The sequence below is a fragment of the Geotrypetes seraphini genome, chromosome 1 (genome assembly GCF_902459505.1).
Source record: "Geotrypetes seraphini chromosome 1, aGeoSer1.1, whole genome shotgun sequence".
Classification (NCBI taxonomy): Eukaryota; Metazoa; Chordata; class Amphibia; order Gymnophiona; family Dermophiidae; genus Geotrypetes; species Geotrypetes seraphini.
This window is the reverse complement of record NC_047084.1, coordinates 213,466,528-213,489,747: the sequence shown is the minus strand read 5'-3', so window position 1 is coordinate 213,489,747 and position 23,220 is coordinate 213,466,528. Positions and strand designations below refer to the sequence as shown.

The 23,220-nt window shown below is 44.4% G+C and overlaps 1 protein-coding gene across 1 annotated transcript; it reads left to right on the top strand.

Moving 5' to 3' along the window:
• Nucleotides 1–6,714: 6,714 nt before the first annotated feature.
• RASL11B (RAS like family 11 member B) lies at nt 6,715–11,302 on the top strand. The gene is made up of 4 exons (XM_033945519.1): nt 6,715–6,986; nt 7,921–7,977; nt 8,302–8,378; nt 9,618–11,302. The coding sequence occupies exons 1-4, from the start codon at nt 6,863–6,865 to the stop codon at nt 10,080–10,082; spliced, it is 723 nt and encodes a 240-aa protein (XP_033801410.1). The 5' UTR covers nt 6,715–6,862; the 3' UTR covers nt 10,083–11,302.
• Nucleotides 11,303–23,220: the final 11,918 nt, after the last annotated feature.

The following is a 23,220-nucleotide window of genomic DNA, read 5'->3' as shown; positions in this document are numbered from 1 at the left end:
TTCTCAAAGTCCATATCCTTGATGCTCATCTTGAGACATTCAAGGAGAACATGGAAGCATACTCAGAGAAGCAACGTGAGTTCTTTCACCTTCTCCTAAACTTTAAACCCTGCTACCAAGGACAATATAATGAGAACATGATGGGAGACTACATCTGTGGGCTGATTCATTGAAAGTGACTTATAATATAATCGTAAATCTCACAAAACTACTCATTTCTAAATTTTCTTTACTCATCTTCAAATAACTTCAGTATAAATACATGTTAATTGTGATTCATATGTTTCTTTTTATATGACTTTATAACAGTGGTTCCCAACCCTGTCCTGGAGGACCACCACAGCCAGCCAGATTTTTAGGATAGTCCTAATGAATATACATGGGGCAGATTTGCATGCCTGTCACCTCCATTATATGCACAGCTCTCTCACTGCTTTATAAGATGAAAATTTGGCATTTTCATGCTTGAAACGGTAGAGTTTGAGCCCGCCGAGACAGATAGGGAAATATTATAAAGTACCTGAATGTAAACCACTTAGGATATAAGTGGTATATAAATAATAAAATTAATTAATTAATTAATTAAATGCATTTAAATGTGGTCATTAGTTATCCCACTGTATGCTTTAAAAAAGGGGGGCTGTCTGGTGCCTTTAGCGATAGAAAATGAATGCCTAGTCTAGGGCAGCATTGAGGGTCGGTTGAGAGAACAGGTATCTAAAGGCACCCCTTCTCAACCACTAACTTGATCACACTGCTCTGCCGATCAGGAAACCTAACCCAACCCTACACCTAACTACTACTGACCCTGGTGACTAAACTGCTGAACTGCCCTCCTGACAGGGGCCAGGTCAGATCAGGCTGGGCCTAGTCCAACCCCCTATCACTACCAAGATGGTATAGTAACATTCAGCCATCACCCTCCTCCACCCACTGGCCCTGATGATCTAGTAGAACACCCCCCATCCTTCCACATACCTTAGTTGTAAGTGGCAGAAGTAGGCATCCTGTCTGCCTCTGGGTTGTCCTTTTCAAAATGGCAGCACCCTGCCCCTGTCCCCTTAGATTGTGCTTTGCTTACCCCCCCCCCCCCCAGTACATCCCAGGGTACACCAGGCAGGGGTAGGATACTTCCATTTTGAAAAAGGCAGCTCTGAGGCAGAAGGGATGCCTATTCCCTCCTGCCACCTACAACTAAGATAGGTGGAGGGGCTGGGGTTCTACTAGACCACCAGGGCCCGTGGGTCAAGTTGGGTCAGGCCAGGCCAGGGGGCTGTAGCAGTCCACTGGACTACCAGAGCCAGTAGCAATTGGAGGGGGGTTAGATTGGTTGGGGGGAGGGAGTTCTGAAGTCCACTAGGCCCACTGGTAGGGAGTTGGATTCAAACCAGGTGGAGGGTTCAGGGATAAGGACTGACATGCAGTGACATGCTTTTTGTTTTGTTTTGGGGTTTTTTTTGCTTGATTTTCCTTTCAGTGCCTAAGCCAATCAGCATTCAGGCATTGACAGGAAAGTTAGCCCAGAGTAATGAGCAGCAAATTTACTGCCAGGATTTTAGCGCAACATGAATTTGCGTGCTCAATACTTTGAGCATGCCGTGCTGATTTTTCAGCGCTGGATTCACAATAGAGTTTCCTCTACTGCGAATCTTTTGAGTACAGGCCCAGTAGGTAGGGCACTAAAGAGGAGGAAATGGAGGCATTTTTCAAATTGCCGGAGGACCCTGGAAATTCTCCTCTGATAACCTCCAACTGTTGGCGCTTCACTACGTTGCTGAATGTAATCAGGGAATGGCAGCCAGAGGGCTTGTAATATAAAAGCTTAAGATCCCAGCGTGACTCCTGCCTTTATGGCTCATTATGTGACCTTTACACCGTCATTTGACCTACTTTTATTTAAACATTTAGATTTGTGACCTGCTTATCTTCTGATTCCATCTTGGCCACAGGTGCATTTACATTGTAGTTTTTCCTCTTCATTAGCACCTTCAGTAAGACAAAGCCTTCATCTGTCAGAAATGCGCTGTGAGAAAATCTGTTAATGCATTGTGTACAGGCAATCTCACAGTTTCTCCCATACCCAGCACATGATATAAGGACTGACAGACTGGATATATTACAACTGCAGACACAGAATTACTCAATCAGTGACTGCCAGCTACTTATAATTCAGTCTGTCCCAGAAAATGAATTTCTGTACACATCAGCCTACCTAAGGAAAGACCCCTGTATAATGGATATGCCTGTGTTAAGCTGCTGAGAGCATGGCAAGATGCATCAGAATTGGAAAACCTGGGAGACAAACGGCAGGACTAAGAGGAAGCAACAATGAAAACAACACACGACATTGGGCTAGATCAGGGGTAGGCAATTCCGGTCCTTGAGAGCTGGAGCCAGGTCAGGTTTTCAGGATATCCACAATAAATATGCTTGAGATAGATTTGCATCTCAAGGAGGCAGTGCATGCAAATCCACCTTGTACATATTCATTGTGGATATCCTGAAAACCTGACCTGGCTCCGGCTCTAAAGGACTGGAATTGTCTACCCGTGGGCTAGATTCACTAAGGACGCCGATCGTGTCCCGACAACTTTGTGACCCAATTTTCCTCTGACCCGATTCACTAACCTCTGTGCTGATCATCCTCCGATCCGCGCATGCAAATGAGGGGGAACGGCATGGAAATGTAGGCAAGCAGTGATTCACTAAAAAAAAAAAAAAAATGAGGGATACCGACTGGGTTGGCCGATCCCAAAACAAGTGACTGCTGAGAGTCCTTTCCACTGTCCTACACATAAATGGGAGCCCGAGGCCTCGTGCCGATGGGCAAAATATAATACGGGGCTGGTGGGCCTCCGTGTTGCTCATCGGCCGGGGCGGTCGGGGGGGCGGTGTAATTCGCCCGACGGCTGATTGGCCTGTTAAAAGGCGACAGCCAGCTTTTAAGCTGATTGGGTGCGTGCCGGAGGAGGTGCGGAGGCGAGGGGATTTAAGGAGGGGGCAGTGGAGGACTCAACCGTTTGGGTCCTCCAGGGCGTTTTTCCCTCCCACCCTCCCTTTGTTTTTTGGTGCTTGGGAGTAGTTCGGGGGCGGATCTCCCGAGCTATTCGGTCTTTGGGCTCATCGGGTGATGAGCGGTGGGCCGGCGGGGTGCCGTGACCGGGGGGTCAGGTGACCCGGATAAAGGGGCATGAGGGACATGCCACCCCTCTGACCCTTGTTGAGGTGGCAGGGTCGAGGGCACTGAAAGTTGGTTTTTGGGGTAGCTCGGGAGGAGCTCTTGGATTTATGTTAATCACTGTTTGATGGAAATTATAATATGTTAATTTTATTAATAAACTGAGCTGCGGCTAATTCCCAAAGTTGTTGTCGTGTTTTTATTAAAAGGTAGGAGGTGTATCGGGGTAACATCTGTGGGATAGGGGTGGTTAGTCAGGGAGCAAAGGGGCACATCCAGATCCCGATGTTAAAACTCTTATCTGGTCTCCTCTCCATGCTGAACAGGAATCAAAAGATGCTTTTACATTGTCAGCAAACTGCTCATTCTCCAGATAAATCAATTCATGTGATGCAGAGCCGAGGATTGTTTTCTCACTTTTCTTGTTTTAATTTCTGCCCTTCCTTCAGTAAAATGCTTTAATGCCACTATTCATGGGGAAGAGCAGCTTCATGAGGTAAGGCGGCAGAGAGCAATCGGGACGGCAGGAGAGTCGGGGCGGCAGAGGCTCGCAGAAGAAGAAGCAAATCAGCCACTGGGATTTGGGGCAGAAATGCGTTTTACTCTCCCGTGTCCCAGGCTAGCCTGCCCTTCCCCGCAGTGCAGCTCCCACAGGTTAAAACCACGGGCTCACACTGCGGAGAAGGGCAGGCTAGCCTGGGACATGGGAGAGTAAACGGGCTCGTGAAAAGTTTTAGCTCACAAAAAATCCTCCCTGCTCTGCTCGCAGGCACCCCCCCAACCCCATCGCACGCTCGGGCAACTCAATAGTGGTGGTTTCAAATGCCTCCCAAGTAAAAAAAAGTTTGCAACTCTGGTAAGTATGTGCAGACCACCTACAGGCAAAGAAGATGGTCTGCGCATGCTGCAGGATCGCTCACTAGCGATTAGTGTGGTCGGTGGGGGGCGTTCCTCCGATCGCCCCCATTTCCATGCAGATCCATTGTGGATCAGTCGGCCTGCCGTGGATCAGCCACGGATCAGGCAGGTTAGTGAATCTAGGCCATTATCTCTTATCTTGACTACAACCTATTCCTTCTCAGCCAATATTCTCTTTTTGTATGAAAAACATTTTGTTGGCATATTTTCAGCCTTGACCCAATTTGTCCAGTTTAGCCTATGTTCACAATAAGGAAGGAAAGCCAGGAAAATGATATGCCCACAGTTGCTACAGACATGTGCATGCTCTTTCTAAACATCCATAAGAACATAAGAAGAGCCTTACTGCTTCAGACCAATGGGCCATCAAGCCCAGTAGCCCGTTCTCATGGTGGCCAATCCAGGTCCCTAGTACCTGGCCAAAACCCAAGGACTAGCAATATTCCATACTACCGATACAGGGCAAGCAGTAGCTTCCCCCATGTCTTTCTCAATAATAGATTAGGGACTTTTCCTCCAGGAAATTGTCCAAACTGTTCTTAAAACCAGCTATGCTATATGCTCTTACCACAACTTCTGGCAATGAGTTCCAGAGCTTAACTATTCTCTGAGTGAAAAATATTTTCTCCTATTGGTTTTAAACGTATTTTCCTGTAACTTCATCAAGTGTCCCCTAGTCTTTGTCATTTTTGAAGGAGTTAAAAATCAATCCACTTGTATCCGTTCTACACTCAGGATTTTCAATCATATCTCCCCTCAGCCATCTCTTTTCCAAGTTGAACAGCCCTAACCTTTTTAGTTTTTCCTCATACGAGAGGAGTTCCATCCCCTTTATCATCTTGGTCGCTCTTCTTTGAACCTTTTCTAGTGCTGAGATAAGGAGAGCAGAACTGAATGCAGTACTCCAGGTGAGGTTGCACCATTGATGCTGGTCTCAGCATCCATTTTTAATACAATACAATGCAGTGTTTTATATACCACAATTTTCTGCAAGAAATCTATGCAGTTTACAATATGATTTAGATCAAGTTCTTAAGTTACATTGTTAGGAGGAGCATTGGTTTAGGATGAGGGAGTGAAGGGTAAGAAAGTGACTATAGTTTCTTTCGGAATTCGAGGTAGTTGATGGGTTGTCTTAGGTATATTGGCAGTTTGTTCCAAATGAGATGTTCCTGGTATTCGAAGGTAGTTTCAAATATCTTCTTTCGCCATACTTGTTGAGATGGGAAGAATAATTTGTAGCGTTGCATAGTGCATGAATTGAAAGAGGAATGTGGGACTTTAATATCAGAAGTTAGTTGCTCTGAGTTCTCTCCATAGATTGTTTTGTGAACCATGCAGGCTATCTTAAACTGAATTCCCTTTTTCCCACTGGATTCTTTTTTTTTTTCCATCAGCAGCCAGTGTAGTTACTCTAATATCGTGTTTCCCCGAAAATAAGACCTACCCCAAAATAAGCCCTAGCATGATTTTTAAAGATGCTCCTAATATAAGCCCTACCCAAAAATAAGCCCTAGTTAAGATCAACTCCCGAAGCCCCTCCCAAATGTCCCTGACTCCATCCCTGACACTAGGGTTGCCCGTTTTGTCGGTGGCAGCACTTTCTCCCCCCCCCATGTGCAGCATCTATCCTCCCCTTTCACCCATCCCCTTGTGCACCATCTTTCTATCTCTCTCACCCTCCCTCCCATGTGCAGCAGAACTCCACCAACCCTCCCACTATGAGACTGACATACTGTACCTCTGAGACCTCCAAAAATGGCAGCGGTAGCAGCACTTTGAACGGGCTGCTTTGCGGCCTTTCCCGCTGGGGAGATCATAGGTGCCAGCGCTGTAGGTGCTTGAGCACCCCCCTATAATGAATGTTTGGGGAAGTGTTATTTATGCCGTTTAGCAACTTCCAATCGTTTTGCAAAGTCGGTTCTTAGGCGTGGGACAAACAAATGATTAGGTTATCCAAGTTTAAGGACAAAGTAGGGCGAAAGAAACAAAAAGCTCTCTCTTTGTCTTTACTATTCTTGTTATTACAGTACCTGTTCTAAAAATGATCAACAGCGACTCCAAGAATAAGGTTAATTAAACGTTTTTCTGGGCAAAAACATTCTTAATTACTGCTTTTTCGGCATTTTAAAGTTTTCGCTTATTCTATGTATAGGTATTCATAAGAATAAAAGCAGCAGTGATATAGTAACAGGAAATCTAAAAGAAAGGGTTAATCGAGAGAAAAAAAAAAGCCTATCGCAAGTCATTTAAGAGCTAGTCAAAGAAGGGGCACTTTATAAGACTATGAACCCAGTGGCCTATATCTGCAAAGAGTTGCATTTGCAATCCAATACTAAATAGGCAGCAGGGAGCAGCACTAAAGACCCTCTCATGTCCTTGAAAGGCATCTGAGAGTTACGGATCCTTGACCTCGACGGGTTTCACCTGTTGGGGGTGAGTTCTCTCTCTCTTCCACGCAGTCTTCCCACCAGACGTGCAGCGCGCGGGGGCACGGGATTGACAGCGGCCGTCTCAGGTTCGCCGCTTCGGAAAGAAGGGCTGTGATAGGCAGACGGGAGGAGGGGGCGGAGCCTCTGGCGGCGGCCGCCCCAACAAAACTCTCTCGCTGGCCGACCGTAGCTCAGAGAAGCAGCTCACGCTTTTCCATAGAGAGAGCTGTCTCCGAGCCTCACTTCTCCTTTCAGCCCCATCGGAAGTGCAGCAGCAGCAGCAGCAGCAGCAGCAGCAGCTCTCGGTTGCCTCTCCGGCTGGTGTGTGTGGAAGATGCGCCTGATTCAGAACATGTGCACCATCGCAGAGTATCCCCTGGGCTCCGGCGAGTGCTCTGCCTCCGGCAACCGAGTGATCAAAATTGCCGTGGTTGGCGGCAGTGGGGTCGGAAAAACAGGTGAGACCCAGAGGCCCCTCTCCGTCCCCTGTTTGCAGGGCTGAGGGACCGGGTTTTTAATGAATGAGCACTTGCGTCTCCTGCAATGTTCATGTCTGAAAACATAATACGAGTCCAGAAGGGGAGAATAACTTATGGACAAGATCGTTCTTATTTTTGGTAATTACTGGTAAACCTCTCTCACGTTAGTGACCGGAAGAGATTAGGGGAGGAGGAAAGATGTGAGAAGCTGCTTTGTTACTGCGATAGTGAGACACGCTGGTTTCTTTACAATTAGTCTTAGATCTTAACAGTCGATCTGTCTTAAGAACTTAGCTTAGCTGTAACCTTAATCAAATGGGATAAAACGTATTCACAGCCAGCTGTCAAAAAGCACTGTAAATAATTAAAAACTATTCTGGGCTGAAGATTTATATCCTACACCAATCTCAATACTAGGTTGTAGGCAGATAAATCAAAAATTCCTATAGCATACATTTTACAATGCAATCGATAAATTAAAAAAAAAAAAATGTCTTTAAACCTTGACGAAAAACATAGCAAGAAAAGATTTGTCTTAATTCTGTTGGGAGATTATTCCACAGTTTAGTACCCAGAGATCCAAAAGATTGATCAATTAATGACTTCAAACGAACATGCTTTACCGATGAATAACCAAGGGCTCCTTTTACTAAGCCGTGCTAGCGTTTTTAGCGCACGCTAACCCCCGCGCTATGTGGAAAATACTGCCAGTTCGATGGAGGCGTTAGCGTGTAAAAACCGCTAGCGCAGCTTAGTTAAAGGAGCCCCAAGTTTCAAAGATGATTGAAAAAAAACAAGAATTGGCACAATTTGTTGAAAAAGATAAATAACTTAAACGGTCTGGCTCCATACCATACAGTGGCTTATGCATTATTGTAAAATTTGTTGTTAATAACTCTCTCTTTGATTTCAGCTCTGGTGGTGAGATTCCTGACAAAACGATTTATTGGCGATTATGAAAGAAATGCAGGTAAGCAAAAGTTTACGGATTGTTTTAAACTGATTTCCCCCTCCCTGGGGTGTAGAACTAAGCAATCATACACAGAGCAAAGAGGATGTTAAGTCTTCAGATGTAGCACTGTTATTGCACTGCTATTCAGCAATTCATACCTAGTTATCGCAGTACACTTAAAAGTACACTTAACCTTGATACATTTTTTTTAATGAACTGGAAAATGCCACCATTTCTTAGGGCGGAAAGTGGTGTTGGGGACAATATAAATTTTTTTTTTTTTCTGTGTTTACTGGATAAACATGAACCTAATGAATGGATGGCTATCTGTTTGTTTTAAAGGTAATCTATACAGTAGACAAGTGCAAATAGATGGAGAGACCCTTGCCATTCAAGTGCAAGACACACCAGGAGTTCAGGTGAGGAGCATGTGCAGTTTGATTTATTGATATATAAATATTTTATTCATATTCTCTTTTGACTATTTTTCTACCTCCCCCCTCTGAGTTCTGAAAACTAATGTAAAGTTTAAGGGCAGCATGTTTGTCTGGAAAGGCTGCAGAATTGGTCACTTATCAATGTATCCTTTGTTCAGCCGAACGCACCTGGAATGACTTAGGAAACTTGAGTTGACTTTTAAGAGCACTGTAAGAAAATAGTCCAGAGCAAATGCATTCTGTAATAAAAATGCCTTCAAAAGGCCCTGGCAATTGAAGAATGGAGCCTATTGACTCTATCCTCATAAACATCAAAATCCAGAATTTCACATTTTTATCTATTCTCTTTCCACCTTGCACTAGCACCAATTAGCGGCATCTCTAAACATAGCTGGAATGCATACAGAAGACTCAGACCAAGCATTTCCTTTTGTGCTGGGCAGCCGTCCAGGTTTTAAATGCTTCCAGCTTCTCCCTTTACTTTTCTAGACCAACTGTCTAGCCAGCTAATTTCCCATTCTGCGCAACTACAAAGTCTGCATGCGGCCAAAGCCCGGTGGACATTCCAGTCTTTACGATGGCATGCACCACCAGCACTGTGTATTCCAAGGTCTGCAACTGGATCAACATCTCAAATGAAAACACAGTGCACAAGATCTTCTATGCAAATCATCTACTTAGATCCAACTCATGCTTTTTCAGTAGTAGTTCAAGGAAAGTTATAATCAGAAACAGGCTCCCTTATGCCAGAGAGCTTACAATTAGTACCTGAGGCAGATCAGGATAACTTAGTCACCTTCCCACCCTGAGCCCATGGGCGGACAGGATTAAAGGCTAATAGCCTATGTCAGGGGTAGGCAATTCCAGTCTTCGAGAGCTGGAGCCAGGTCAGGTTTTCAGGATATCTACAATGAATATGTATGAGATGCATGCACTGCCTCCTTGAGATGCAAATCTATCTCATGCATATTTATGTGGATATCCTGATAACCTGACCTGACTCCGGCTCATGAGGAGCGGAATTGCCTACGTATAACTGCAATTTGTGCTTTTGCTAAGTCAACTATGTTGGTTTTTATTTAAGCTGATTAAAAAAAAAATCTTTTGTTGTCTGTCTCAACACTGCAGTTCTTTTCATATAATACTTTTATCTTTTTCTGTACTGGATTATCAAGCTATAAGGTGTTTGATGAAACATACAAACCTTTTTTTTTTTTTCAGATCAGTGAACACAGTCTGGACTGTAATGAACAACTGACTAGTTCTCTGCGATGGGCAGATGCTGTGGTGATAGTTTTCTCTGTCACAGACTGTAAGAGTTATGAACTTATTAGTCACCTTCATCAACACATACGGCAGCTACATCCAGAAAACAGACTTCCCATAGTTATTGTGGCAAACAAAGCCGACCTACTCCATGTGAAACAGGTGGAGCCACAACACGGACTTCAGCTAGCAAACATGCTGGGTTGTACATTCTATGAGGTGTCAGTCAGTGAGAATTACAATGATGTTTATAACGCTTTCCATGTCCTCTGTAAAGAGATCAGCAAACAGGCCATCAGCACACCCGAGAAAAGAAAAACCTCTCTTATTCCAAGGCCAAAGTCACCCAACATGCAGGACTTGAAAAGACGGTTCAAGCAGGCGCTGTCTGCCAAAGTGAGGACTGTCACATCTATCTGAAAACAGACCCTGCAAGGTTTTTTTTTTTTGGTCTTCCCAGGTCAACATTCAGTAAAGTTCCAGCTTTGGAATACAAAAGGGCTGGCAACGCAGCATCCGAGAAAGTGGAGGACAGTGCAGAGGCGCTTAAAAACTGATTCCGGAACAAGTGGTTTGCCTGGCTGTGCAACAATGTCAAAACTTTTGAAAGAGATTCAGAAGTGGTGTCTGTGGAATGAATATCCCATTTGTGGGAAGGCTCATTAATGAAGAATGAGTGGAAAGAAATGCATATCCTAGTGCTACAACAATATTTTCTCTAACATTCCACTGTGAAACATCTGAGGACTTTTAAGATAGTTCCAGTGCAGAAACACCCCTCCAAAGAAAGCCAAATAGCTGGCAGGCAGTAACTGTTTGTTGATGTAGATTATCTACAAGCTCAGCTTCATATGGCATAATTTTGATAGTGATTAGATGTGCATTGTTGTAACTCAAATTATAATGACAGGATCCAAAGTCATCATAGGTAGTGAATATTACCTAATTGTATGGCTGAAAATATGAATTCATCATTTCATATTAAGTGACAATACCAAATACTACATCTAATTAGCCACCACACAATTTTAAACATAGAACAAGGATGTGTGTTTGCTTTCTAAAATGTCTAAAGGCGCATGATTTCCACATTATCTGTTCATGTACTGTAGAGTCCGTGCCCTTAAATGGAACAGTCTTCATGACAGAATAGGATCATTAACATATTAGCTGCTGTGCTACAGATTTTTTTCCCCAGGAATTTGTGCTGGAGACTCCTTTTTAGAAATAAATTCTGGAGTGCAGTGCCAAATGCAGGGACTCCCTGGGGGAGGGGGGCAGGTGTTGTATCAAGCAGCAGGTAACCTTAAATGAGGTGCTGTCAGTCAATAAGGAGGAGTGAGAGAGACACTGATCTGAGGATTATAGAAGGCAGTTTTTCAACAAGAGCTCTGCATTGTGGGACCTCGAAGTCTCACCTTCCTGCATGGAGCCTTTGGGAGAACTGACAAGGTCAGAGGCTAACAGCCTTTTCTAAAGTGCACTTTAAAAAGCCACTTGAGCTTTTGCTATGCTAACTGTAAGTTATTTGTCGTTGTTGGTTTTTGGGTTTTTGTTTTAATAAAAATTTATTTGTCGTTGTTGGGGGTTTTCTAAATAAAATATTAATAAATAAAATGCCTTTGTACAGGCTAATTGTTTTTCATCTTTTGTCGTCTATTTCAGCAGCGCAGTTCTTTTTATATAATATCCTTCACCTTTTCGTTACTGCTGAAACCTGATAAACGTAATTTAAAATTTGTTTTTAACCTCTGCATCTGAAATAAAAATGTACTCTTTACTAAGGGCTCCTTTTACGAAGCTGTGTTAGCGGCTTTATCGCACGCAACTTTTTATCATGCGCTAATCCCTGCGCTAGCCGAAAAACTACTGCCTGCTCAAGAGGAGGCGGTAGTGTGGCCGGCAGTTTAGCGTGCGCTATTATGCTAGTTAAACTACTAAGGCGGCTTTGTAAAAGGATCCCTAAGCTAAGTACACATATTGAACTGCATATTAAGGCCATACTGTGTGAATGGTAACATGGGCAATTCTAATGGTATCTGCAAAGTGAGTGTCTTTCTAGACTAGTAGTCTGGTGTGGTACAAAGGTGGGATGGGAAGGAACAAGGAGAAGTTAAGAGGCACTTATACTAAAGATTTAGTAAAAGGGAGCACTATGTTATTTGAGGCTTCCCTGAGTAAATACAGCTGCATTTCGAGTGAAAAGGACAGGAGGTGAATTCTGGATGGGACTTCCGTCTCTGACATGGACTGGAGAGCACCAGTTGCCTCAGCAGTGAGCAGAGAAGATCTGCATTACCAAAAGAGGCGTTCCTCTGTAATTTTAGGCTTACAAATGTTGAAGAAGGTCAGATCTCTTTTGCATCAACGCCATTTTTCTGTTTTGGTCCAATCTATATTATATTATCCCGGTTAGATTATTGTAACGCCATTTATCTTGGCATCACTAAGAACTGCCTTCAAAGACTACAATTGATTCAGAATACCGCCGCAAAGTTGATCTATGGAAAGAGCAAATTTGACCCATGTGACTCCTTTGCTTTTCTCTCTCCATTGGCTCCCGGTTTATTTTAGAATTCAGTTTAAGTGTTTATGTATTGTTTTAAAGATTTTACATGGTATCTTTGCTCCTCTTGTTCCTCTGCTATGGAATGTTTATAGATTTTCATATGCGAAAGGCATTCATCGGTTTAAACTTTCTCTTCCTTCTAGGAAAAGAATTCAAGGAGTTAAGAATTTTAGCAGCTCCCTGGCGTTTAAATTTCCCCAACTATGGAATGAACTTCCCCTAATTTTGAGGTGTCCCAGTTCCTTCTATAAACTTCTAAAAACTTTTTTATTCGCTAAACATTTTGAAAACTAACTCTTGTATTTCAGTTTACTTTATTTTTTTAAAATTTATTGTTAACCACGTCAAGCTTCCTTTGGTTGAAGACCCGGTATATAAGGTTAAGTTTTAGTTTAGTCTAGATACCAATAGATGGCATAACTGATGTCATGATACAGGATAATTTAGAATCTATGATCACTGTCCAATGTAGTTAAGTAGTCATCTCACAGAACTAGACCATTCAAGGACAAAGCCTTTGATTTCCCAAGGGCTACATTCAAGATCATGGCTATTTGCACTGAGGAACTCCTAACAGGGTCAGACCTAAGTATTAAATCTGCATGTTGATTTAGCTCGTGCCTAGTCATTGCATGCATTTTACTTCATTTATTCTGTTTATATATAAATCACTTGAAAGGCACATTGTACTGAAAACTTCACTTTTTCCCTAAAAAAGAGGGAAAAAGTTAAGTTTCCAGTAAATGAGGGGAGTTACAACCTCCCAAACCCCCCCACAACGCCGGCGCGATCTCTATTAAGTAAAATGGGGGGTTCTCCACCAACACCCCCCGTCTGAGCCCCTTAAAATACTGTTTTTCTTCAGCGCGCTTCTGCCTTGCGCTCAGTTGTCTGTGCTGGGTTGTCGGTGCGCACTTATGTCTATGAACCAGCACAAATATACACACACAGCCTGACTGGCTGGGGGGGGGGGGGGGTTTCATCCTGGGACAAGTTTGGGACCTATAGATCTAAAGAACATACAGGGAGGGTTGCAGAAAGCCATGTTGCTTCTATTGCAAAACGAATGAGCTTGTAAATGTTAAAACTGGCAGTAATCTGCAGCGCACTGTAAAATATCACACTTCCTGCCAGTGCATGGATAATTGGCTCACACACTGACAAAAACGGTGACACTTAAAAAAAAACCACAAAGATGCACCACATGGGGGTCAAGCACTACCATTTTTCAAGATGGTGGCACTGGAGACAAAAGCCAATGGGCACTGCTCCTGCCTCTTAAGGTATGACCTGAGGGAAGGGGGTTGGGTGTCACTGGACACTAGAGATTTTTATTATTTTAATGCTGAGGGCAGGGGCCACTTGATTATCGGCATTTTGGTTTGGGGGTGGATGGAGGGGGCAGAGATTTCAGGAATGAATGTCTTGAAGCATTATTGGTGTCATAGCCCCAAGTAGGAAGATATTTGTTGGCAGTTTGGGTTTTGGAAGGCACCGAACTTGAGGGTCTCTGCCCATGGGTGGATATTGACATGATGACATCACATGCATGAGCATGATGTCATCATGTTGACATCCACGCATGCACAGAGGCCCTCTAGATCCATCCCTGAGCTTGGGGAAGGAGATATGAGGTTCGTATGGGGCCGGGGCCGGGGCCACGTGTCCTCTTTTTTTAAAGAGGAAATCTGGTAACCCTAGTTTTATATTCATGTCTTGTATCCTCTCATTTTCATACAGAGCCAGAGAGAATAAAGCCAAGGCTCCCCAATCTTTGCATATTTATCTCCTGGATATCCATTCTGGATATCTTGAAAACTCAACAGGCCATAGGTTGAGACAGGGCCTGGGAATACAGTGGAGGTAGTATTCTTGATCCCTGGAAGAAGAGGGCCTTAGCCTTTTCATCACAGCAGTATATCATGGCTTAGCTCAAGGAAGGCTCCTGGCATCATAGCTCGGTCTTTCCCAAAATGAGTATTTTTAAAAAGTTTTATTTTTTCTTATTTGTCCTTTACACGTATGTTTGGAGTAATGTCATGTGATTATGATATTATTAACCAAATGTTATTAACCTTTGCAACTCCCATTCTTCCAATCAGTGGCGTAGCGAGGGCGAAAGGCACCCGGGGTGGAGGCCCCCCTTCCCTTCCCCCGCACCTCTAGTTGTTCACCGCCATGAGTAACATCTTCAAAGTGTGCCTTGCGACCCCTCCTCTGATGTCACTTCCTATGCACGGCACCTGGAAGTGACATCAGTGGGAGAGCTGATGCGGTTGCGAGGAACACAAAGTTGTTGCTCATGGCAGTGAACAACTACAGGTACGGAGGATGGGAAGGGTGTGTGTGTGAGGGGAGGGGTGGCAAGAGGTGGAGGAGGCAGAGAAGAAGATGTTCCTGGTGCTCCCACCAACATGCCGCCGGGGCGGACCACCCCCCGTCCCCTTACTACATCACTGCTTCCAATAGCATTATGTTCACATAACCCCTCTTCTCAAGTCTCTTCATTGGCTCCCTATTTGTTTCCATACACAGTTCAATCTTCTCTTCATGACTTACAAGTGCATTCCTTCTGCAGCTTCTCAGTATATCTCCTTTCTTCTCTCTCCCTACACCCTTCCCCAGAGACTCCATTCATCAGGTAAGTTACTCCCATCTGCACCCTTTTCCTCTACTGCAAACTCCATTCTTTCCACCTTCTATGTTATATCTCATGCATCATATGGCTGGAATGGACTTCCCGAGTAGGCAAGTCGTGCTTTGTCTCTGGCCCGATCAGTTTGCGAGCCCTTTGCGACCCGATTTCACTCCAACCCGATTCACTAACCTCTCCTCCGATCTGATCCCGATCCGTACATGCAAATGAAGGGAATCAGCATGCAAAGCAGGAAGGACGCGATTTACTAAACTTACTGATTGGCTGACCGATCAAAAAAATAGCGACTGGTGAGGACCAGTCGCTTATGCTAAAACCTTGCTCTCTGCCCCGATTCTCCTGCTCTGGCCACCCTGCTCGCTGCCCTGACTCTCCTTGCCTTCCCCGCAGTGCGAGCCTGGTTTTAACCCGCAGGTTTAAAGCGGGTTAAAACCATAGGCTTGTGAAGTTAAAAAAATAGTTTAAAAAAAACCTGGCAGACCACCAGCGCATGCGCAGACTATCTACAGTCTAGGAAGATGGTCTGCGCATGCTCAAGGATTGCTCTCCAGTGATCCGTGCGGTTAGTGGGGGGCGTGCTAACAATTACCCCCCATTTGCATGCAGGCTTTTAGTGAATTCGTCGGCCTGCATGCAATCGGGCACGGATCAGACACAGAAAGGAGGTTAGTGAATCTAACCATTAATCCCTCATTCACCTGTTCAATACTCATGTTTTCAACATTCCCATAATAGATATAACTCTAATTCCTTATTCGTCCAATTTGGTTGTCGACTAGATTGTAAGCTCTGCGGAGCAGTGACTCTCTCTTAGATGCTTATGTATAGCTCTGCTTACATCTAGTAATGCTATAGAACATAACATAAGAACATAAGAATTGCCATCTCCGGATCAGACCTTTGGTCCATCAAGTCCGGCGATCCACGCACGCGGAGGCCCCGCCAGGTGTATCCTGGCATAGTTTTAGTCCCCATATCACTCTAAGCTTCTCATGAGGAGATGTGCATCTAGTTTACCCTTACGTGTATCACTTTATGCCACTCATAAGGAGATGTACATCTAGCTTACCCTTAAATCCTAGAACGGTGGATTCCACAATTACCTCTTCTGGGAGAGCATTCCAGGTGAAGCAGAACTTCCTGATATTTGTCCTGAACTTGTCCCCCCTTAGCTTCAGTCCATGTCCTCTTGTCCGTGTTACATTGGACATTTTAAATAATTTTTTTTCCTGCTCTATTTTGTCGATTCCTTTCAGTATTTTGAAAGTCTCGATCATATCCCCTCGCAGTCTTCTCTTCTCAAGGAAGATCAATCCCAGTCTCTTAAGTCGTTCCTCGTATTCCAAGTTCTCCATACCTTTTATTAGCTTTGTTGCTCGTCTCTGCACTGAAGCTAATAACTATTATCAGTAGCAATCATTCTGAATCATTTGTGAAAAGTAAACTAAACCGGCCAGAGAGAAGAGGAAGGTCCATTTTCTTTCATTTTCATTATATGCTTGATGTAATAGAGATGATAAATAGGACTAGTACACAGTCAGCATTGGAAGATTTATTTATCGTATTTAATGTGACAGAGAGGGCAGGTTAGGTGGTGGGGTAGCTCTATACATTAAAGAAGACATCAAAACCACCAGGATCACAGATGTCAAATACACCGGGGAGTCCCTCTGGGTTAACCTGGCAAGAGGTGGCAATAAATGCCTGTATGTTTGTGTGGTATACAGACCCCCAAGACAACTGGAAGACATGGACACGGAATTAATTGAAGACATAGAGAATATCACTCTATGGGGCGACACTGTACTGCTAGGGGACTTCAACATGCCTGATGGAACACATTTTCAGCAACCACCAGTAGCAGCAAGAGGCTTTTGGCCTCCATATATGGTGCACAACTAAAACAGATGGTAACGGAGCCCACTAGGGCCTAGGCGATCCTTGACCTGGTACTCACCAATGGGGAAAGCGTCTCAGAGGTCTCGGTAGGAGATACGCTAGCCTCCAGCGACCATAACATGGTATGGTTCAACCTTAGGAAAGGATTCCCTAAATCACTCACAAAAACAAAGGTACTTAATTTCTGGGGCACCGACTTCACACACATGGGAGATTTCGTCCATCAGATGCTGCAGGACCAAGCAGAGACCAGTAATGTGGAAGCAATGTGGTCGTACCTGAAATCATCCATACACGAAGCTACTAATCGCTACATAAAATCGGTAGACAAACGGCAAAGAAACAATAAACCCCAATGGTTCACTGAGGAGATCTCGCACCTCATTAAGGAGAAGAAAACAGCATTTCTTTCCTACAAATGTACACAGAGAAGGGAAACTAAAGTAGAATATAAGACCAGGTCTGCAGCAGTCAAAACAGCAGTTAGGGAGGCCAAACTTCGAGTGGAAGAAACTTTGGCAAAAAACATTAAAAAAGGGGACAAATCTTTCTTCAGGTATATTAGTGATAGGAAAAGGAACACAGACGGCATAGTACGCCTTAGAAGACCGGACGGAAACTACGCGGTGGTGGATTCCGAAAAAGCCGAAATATTAAATGAATATTTCTGCTCAGTCTTCACCTGTGAGGCACCGGGACACGGACCACAGTTGAAGGTAAAACAAATTGCGGAAGACCCGTTTCAGAATTTTGAGTTCACACCTGAAGACGTCAACAGCGAGCTGACAAAGCTCAAGGAGAACAAGGCCATGGGACCGGACAATTTACACCCTAGAGTGCTTAGAGAATTGAGAGATGTTCTGGCGGAACCGTTGGCTGTGCTCTTCAATCTCTCACTAAGCACGGGGAAAGTTCCGTTGGACTGGAAAACAGCCAACATCGTTCCTCTGCATAAAAAGGGTTGCAAGGCTGAGGCTGCGAACTATAGACCGGTGAGTCTCACTTCAATAGTGTGTAAACTCATGGAAACACTAATTAAGCATAAATTAGATACGATCTTGAATGAGGGGAATCTCCGGGACCCCAGTCAACATGGATTCACCAAGGGTAGGTCCTGCCAGTCCAATCTTATCAGCTTCTTTGACTGGGTAACAAGAAGGCTGGACTCGGGAGAGTCCTTAGACGTCGTATACCTTGACTTCAGCAAGGCTTTTGACAGTGTCCCACACCGCAGACTGCTGAACAAGATGGAATCGATGGGGTTAGGAGTAACACTAACTGCATGAGTTAAAGATTGGCTAAGTGGTAGACTTCAGAGGGTGATGGTTAACGGTACCCTCTCTAAAACGTCGGAAGTGACCAGCGGAGTGACGCAGGGCTCAGTCCTGGGTCCACTCCTCTTCAACATATTCATTAGGGATTTGACTCAAGGGCTTCAAGGTAAGGTAACCTTATTCGCTGATGACGCCAAACTATGCAATATCGTAAACGGCTACAATCTACAGGATACTATGGAACAGGACCTCCACACTTTAGAAAGTTGGTCCTCTATCTGGCAGCTGGGCTTCAACGCCAAGAAATGTAAGGTCATGCATCTCGGAAATGGAAATCCATGCAGAACTTACACCTTAAATGGAGAAACTTTGACCAAGACTACGGCAGAACGAGACTTGGGAGTGATCATCAGTGCAGACATGAAGACTGCCACTCAAGTGGAGAAGGCTTCATCTAAGGCACGGCAGATGATGGGTTGTATCAAGAGAAGTTTCGTCAACAGGAAGCCTAAGGTCATGATGCCATTGTACAGAGCCATGGTGAAACCTCATCTAGAATACAGTGTGCAATTCTGGAGGCCACATTACCGTAAAGATGTGCTCAGAATTGAGTCGGTTCAGCGGATGGCCACCAGGATGGTCTCAGGGCTAAAGGGTCTCTCGTACGAAGAAAGACTGAACAAATTGCAGCTCTATACTCTCGAGGAGCGTAGGGAGAGGGGAAACATGATTGAGACATTTAAGTACATCACGGGACGGGTCGAGGTGGAAGATGATAACTTTCTTCTCAAAGGACCCTCGAACACAAGAGGACATCCGCTCAAACTCAGGGGAGGGAAGTTTCGTGGAGAAATCAGGAAGTACTTCTTCACGGAACGAGTGATAGAGCATTGGAACAAGCTTCCAGTACAGGTGATCGAGGCCCGCAGTATCCCAGACTTCAAGAATAAATGGGATACCTATGTGGGATCACTGCGAGGGTCACACCAATGAATAGGGTCGCTAGGATATAGACTTAATAGAGTAGGTCAGTAGAGTTAAGGGGGCCAGTAGACTTAAAAGGGTGGGTCAATGGTGTGGGCAGACTAGATAGGCTGTAGCCCTTATCTGCCATCATCTTTCTATGTTTCTATGTTTCTAATCCTCCAAAAGGTCAAAAGTGGTGCTTGTCAATCATTTTTGTGATCACAGCCACATAACATTGTATGAGAGGGGAAATATGATAAAGAAGGGGATCGCAGACAGATCGGAGAAGGTTATCATGCCGCTGTAGCGGGCCATGGTGCGCCCTCACCTGGAGTACTGCGTACAGCACTAGTTGGCATACATGAAGAAGGACTCGGTACTACTCGAAAGGGTCAAGAGAAGAGCGACTAAAATGGTTAAGGGGCTGGAGGAGCTGCCGTACAGTGAAAGATTAGAGAAACTTGGCCTCTTCTCCCTCAAACAGAGGAGATTGAGAGGGGACATGATCGAAACATTCAAGGTACTGAACGGGATAGACTTAGTAGATAAGGACAGGTTGTTCACCATCTCCAAGGTTAAGTGAACGAGAGGGCACTCTCTAAAGTTGAAAGGGGATAGATTCCGTACAAACATAAGGAAGTTCTTCTTCACCCAGAGGGTGGTAGAAAACTGGCACGCTCTTCCAGAGTCTGTCATAGGGGAACACACCCTCCAGGGATTCAAGACAAAATTAGACAAGTTCCTGCTGAAGAAAGATGTATGCTGGTAGGACTAGTCTCAGTTAGGGGCTGGTCTTTGACCAAAGAGCTGCCACGTGAGCGGACTGCTGGGCATGATGGACCACTGGTCTGACCCAGCAGCGGCAATTCTTATGTTCTTAAATACCTACGTGGCGTAAATGCACACGAATCGAGTCTCATTTGAAAGGAAACTGCAATGAGAGGGCTAGGTTGAAGTTACGAGGTGATAGGCTCCGGAGTAATCTGAGGAAATACTTTAGTACAGAAAGGGTGGTAGATTCGTGGAACAGTCTCCCAGAAGAGATGGTGGAAACAGAGACTGTGTCTGATTTCAAGAAAGCCTGGGATAGTCACATGGGATCTCTTAGAGAGAAGAGAGAATGGTTACTGCGGATGGGCAGACTAGATGGGCCATTTAGCCTTTATCTGTCATCATGTTTCAATGACTCTTAGAGGTGCAGAATAATAATGCACCTATGGAGAAGTCAGCCAGGTTGCGATCCCAAATGCAGGTTTTGTGACTCTATTGGGACGCTCTGGTCTAAAGCGCGGCTAATGTTCAGATATAGCTCCTTCAGCAAAGCTTTATGGACTAGAATATCTGACCTGCTCCATTCAGGCTTTTCTGATGAAAATACTGGTTGTGTGAAAATTGTGATCCCAAGTTAGCTTACTGTATACTGAAACTGAAATGCACTAGGCACTCTTATTCTGGATGGAAGGACAGCATGCTTTTTCCTTCTGATTTTGTTTGGTTTTTTTTCATTCATACACTATCTCAGCTTTCTACCCCCGCTTTTTGCCCCATTTTTTGTTTCACTTTTCTGTCATCGCTCACTACACTACACAAAATGTGGTGGAGTTTGACAGGACTCATGCAATACACAGCATTTCTACACAAGCAGGGTGACTCATACAAGAAGCATTTAGGGACAATTTATACAATAGGTGCACATGCTTAGAACATGCATTTATACATGTGTACGTGTTCACATCTGAATTCCAACCTAAGTGCTATTCTGTGCCTTGTATATCGCATTAGAGCAGGGGGTGTTAAAGTTGGTCCTCAAGGGCTGTAATCCAGCTGGGTTTTCAGGATTTCCCCAATGAATATGCATGAGATCTACTTGCATGCACCGCTTTCATTGTATGCTAACAGATCTCATGCATATTCATTGGGGAAATCCTGAAAACCCGGCTGGATTGCGGCCCTCGAGGACCAACTTTGACATCTATGCATTAGAGGGTGAACCTGGAGCTTTTGGTTTCCGTCACAACCAAATTTGAAACTGAAATTTACTGCTTATTTTTGGTCAGAACCAAAGCTGAAACATTACATTCAAGTTGAGGTACACTAATTGTGACAATTCTAGGAAACAGCACAAGTGAATCATCAACTTCACAGAAATCCTGCTCCTGATGACCATCATAATCTTGCTGGTCATGAGATAAACTCTTGTCTTCCTGTTTACCAATGAACTATCACTCCACAATCTGCTTCAAGGAAATCTACATAAACTACTAGTCTGTGTTTATGGAGCAGTCAAGTTACTCTGTCCCCTGCCTAATTATAGTTTATGTTCTATTTTTTATTATTGGCTTTGTTTGTATTTTCCTATATGTTATGATTTACACTCCCACATCATATTGATCAATATGAAAAAGCTGAGTGTGTATTTTGGGTGGGGGGGAGGGGAGAGGGAATGTTAGCAATTTTTGTTTCAGATACCGTATATACTCGAATATAAGTCGAGAACCCCATTTCCCCCCCAAAAGAAGGAAAAATGGTTGACTCAAATATAACACAGGTGATTAATATTCAAGTTGCATGCCCTGCCAGGATCTGCTACTAGTGTCCCCTCCCTCACACCTTCCCCTGCCAGGTTCTGCACTCAGCCCCTTTCCATCCCTGCCTGCAAGGCTCTGCACTCAGTCCCCTTCCCTGCCAGGCTCTGCACCCTGTCCGACCTTCCTTCCCTGTACCCTCTTCCCACCAATTAGAGCCAACCTCATCAGTGATGTCACAATGGCTTGATTGTCCTGTACTCTCCTGTGCCCTCCAACCCAGCCAGCAGATTAAAACCATAGCAAATACATCATCATACAACATCAGAGGATATAGCTAAAAATTAATAGCATACATAAGGTTAAATACTGAGAATAAGTCTATAACATTTGTTAAGCAGGTAAGAGGATATGGGAGTAAGCAATAGGAAAACGATTTTCCAGATATTTTGAAGTGCTTTGGATTAACTATACAATTGGAGATCTGATGTCACGTTTGATGGACTATCTAACTAACTTGATGACTTTTTATGTTAATTTTGAAAATATTATTTCACTTCCAGTCATGTGGGTACTTTCTTTTCCATACAAATGTATTTTGTAAGCCACTTCCCGGCTGATACTAACAGTTACACCCCCCCCTTCCTCCCTCAGTCCCGTACCTTTTCCATGGTGGTCTAGCGGTGTATCTCACGCTGAATCCCTCTTGCTGATCTCATAGCCAGTAGCGCATGCAGGAGTGAGCCAGGCTAGCCAGGAGCGTAGCCAGGCCGGCCAGGAGCATAGCCAGGGCCGGCATGCAGGAGCGAGCTTTTCAGGCTCCCACCTGGCCCGTTCACGGGACTCGCGGTTCTCATAGCAGCCATTCAGGGACTGGCGCAGGGTTGGGTGGGAGCCCGAAAAACTCACTCCTATGTGCCGGCCCAGATGCACCACTGGCTGCGAGATCAGCAAGAGGGATGCAGCGTGGGATACACCGCTGGACCACCAGTGAAAAGGTACGGGACTGAGGGGGCTACCTGCTTCATCCGAATATAAGACGAGACTCCCATTTTTTGGGCCCAGAAATCTCATCTTACATTCGAGTATATATGGTAATTTTAGATTACCACTTGCACATATTTTTGCTTCATTAACTCATTTCTCTGGGCTTTTATTTTCGAGTGAAGAACAATATTTCTACCAATAATTTGAAAGATGGCATGTTTCGGGATGAGGCATGCTCAACTGGTATTAGCATCGTGGAAGCACAGGAAACAACAGCTTGAGTATGATCAGTGTCTTCTCCCTGTTATTACTGTATATTGCATACCCCTGATATCTTTCAGATAGGAGGAGGAGGGGCATGTTGGAAAAGAGACAGTACAGGTTATACATCCAGTTTTACAATGGAACTGATTAATTCTACGCTCAGAGCAGGGGTCCTCTAAAGCCTCAAATAAAATCAGTGTCAGTGGCATTTCCTAAGTACACAGGCCCTCCAGCTGCCATCATATAAGGAAATACTTTTGAATTGAGAAGATGGCAGTTGCATGGAATAACTTACTAGCTGAGCTGGTGGAAACCAAAACAGCAACAGAATTTAAGCAGGTTCTAGATGGGTATAGAGCAGTGGTCTCAAACCCGCGGCCCGCCAGGTACTATTTGAGGCCCTCAATATGTTTATCAT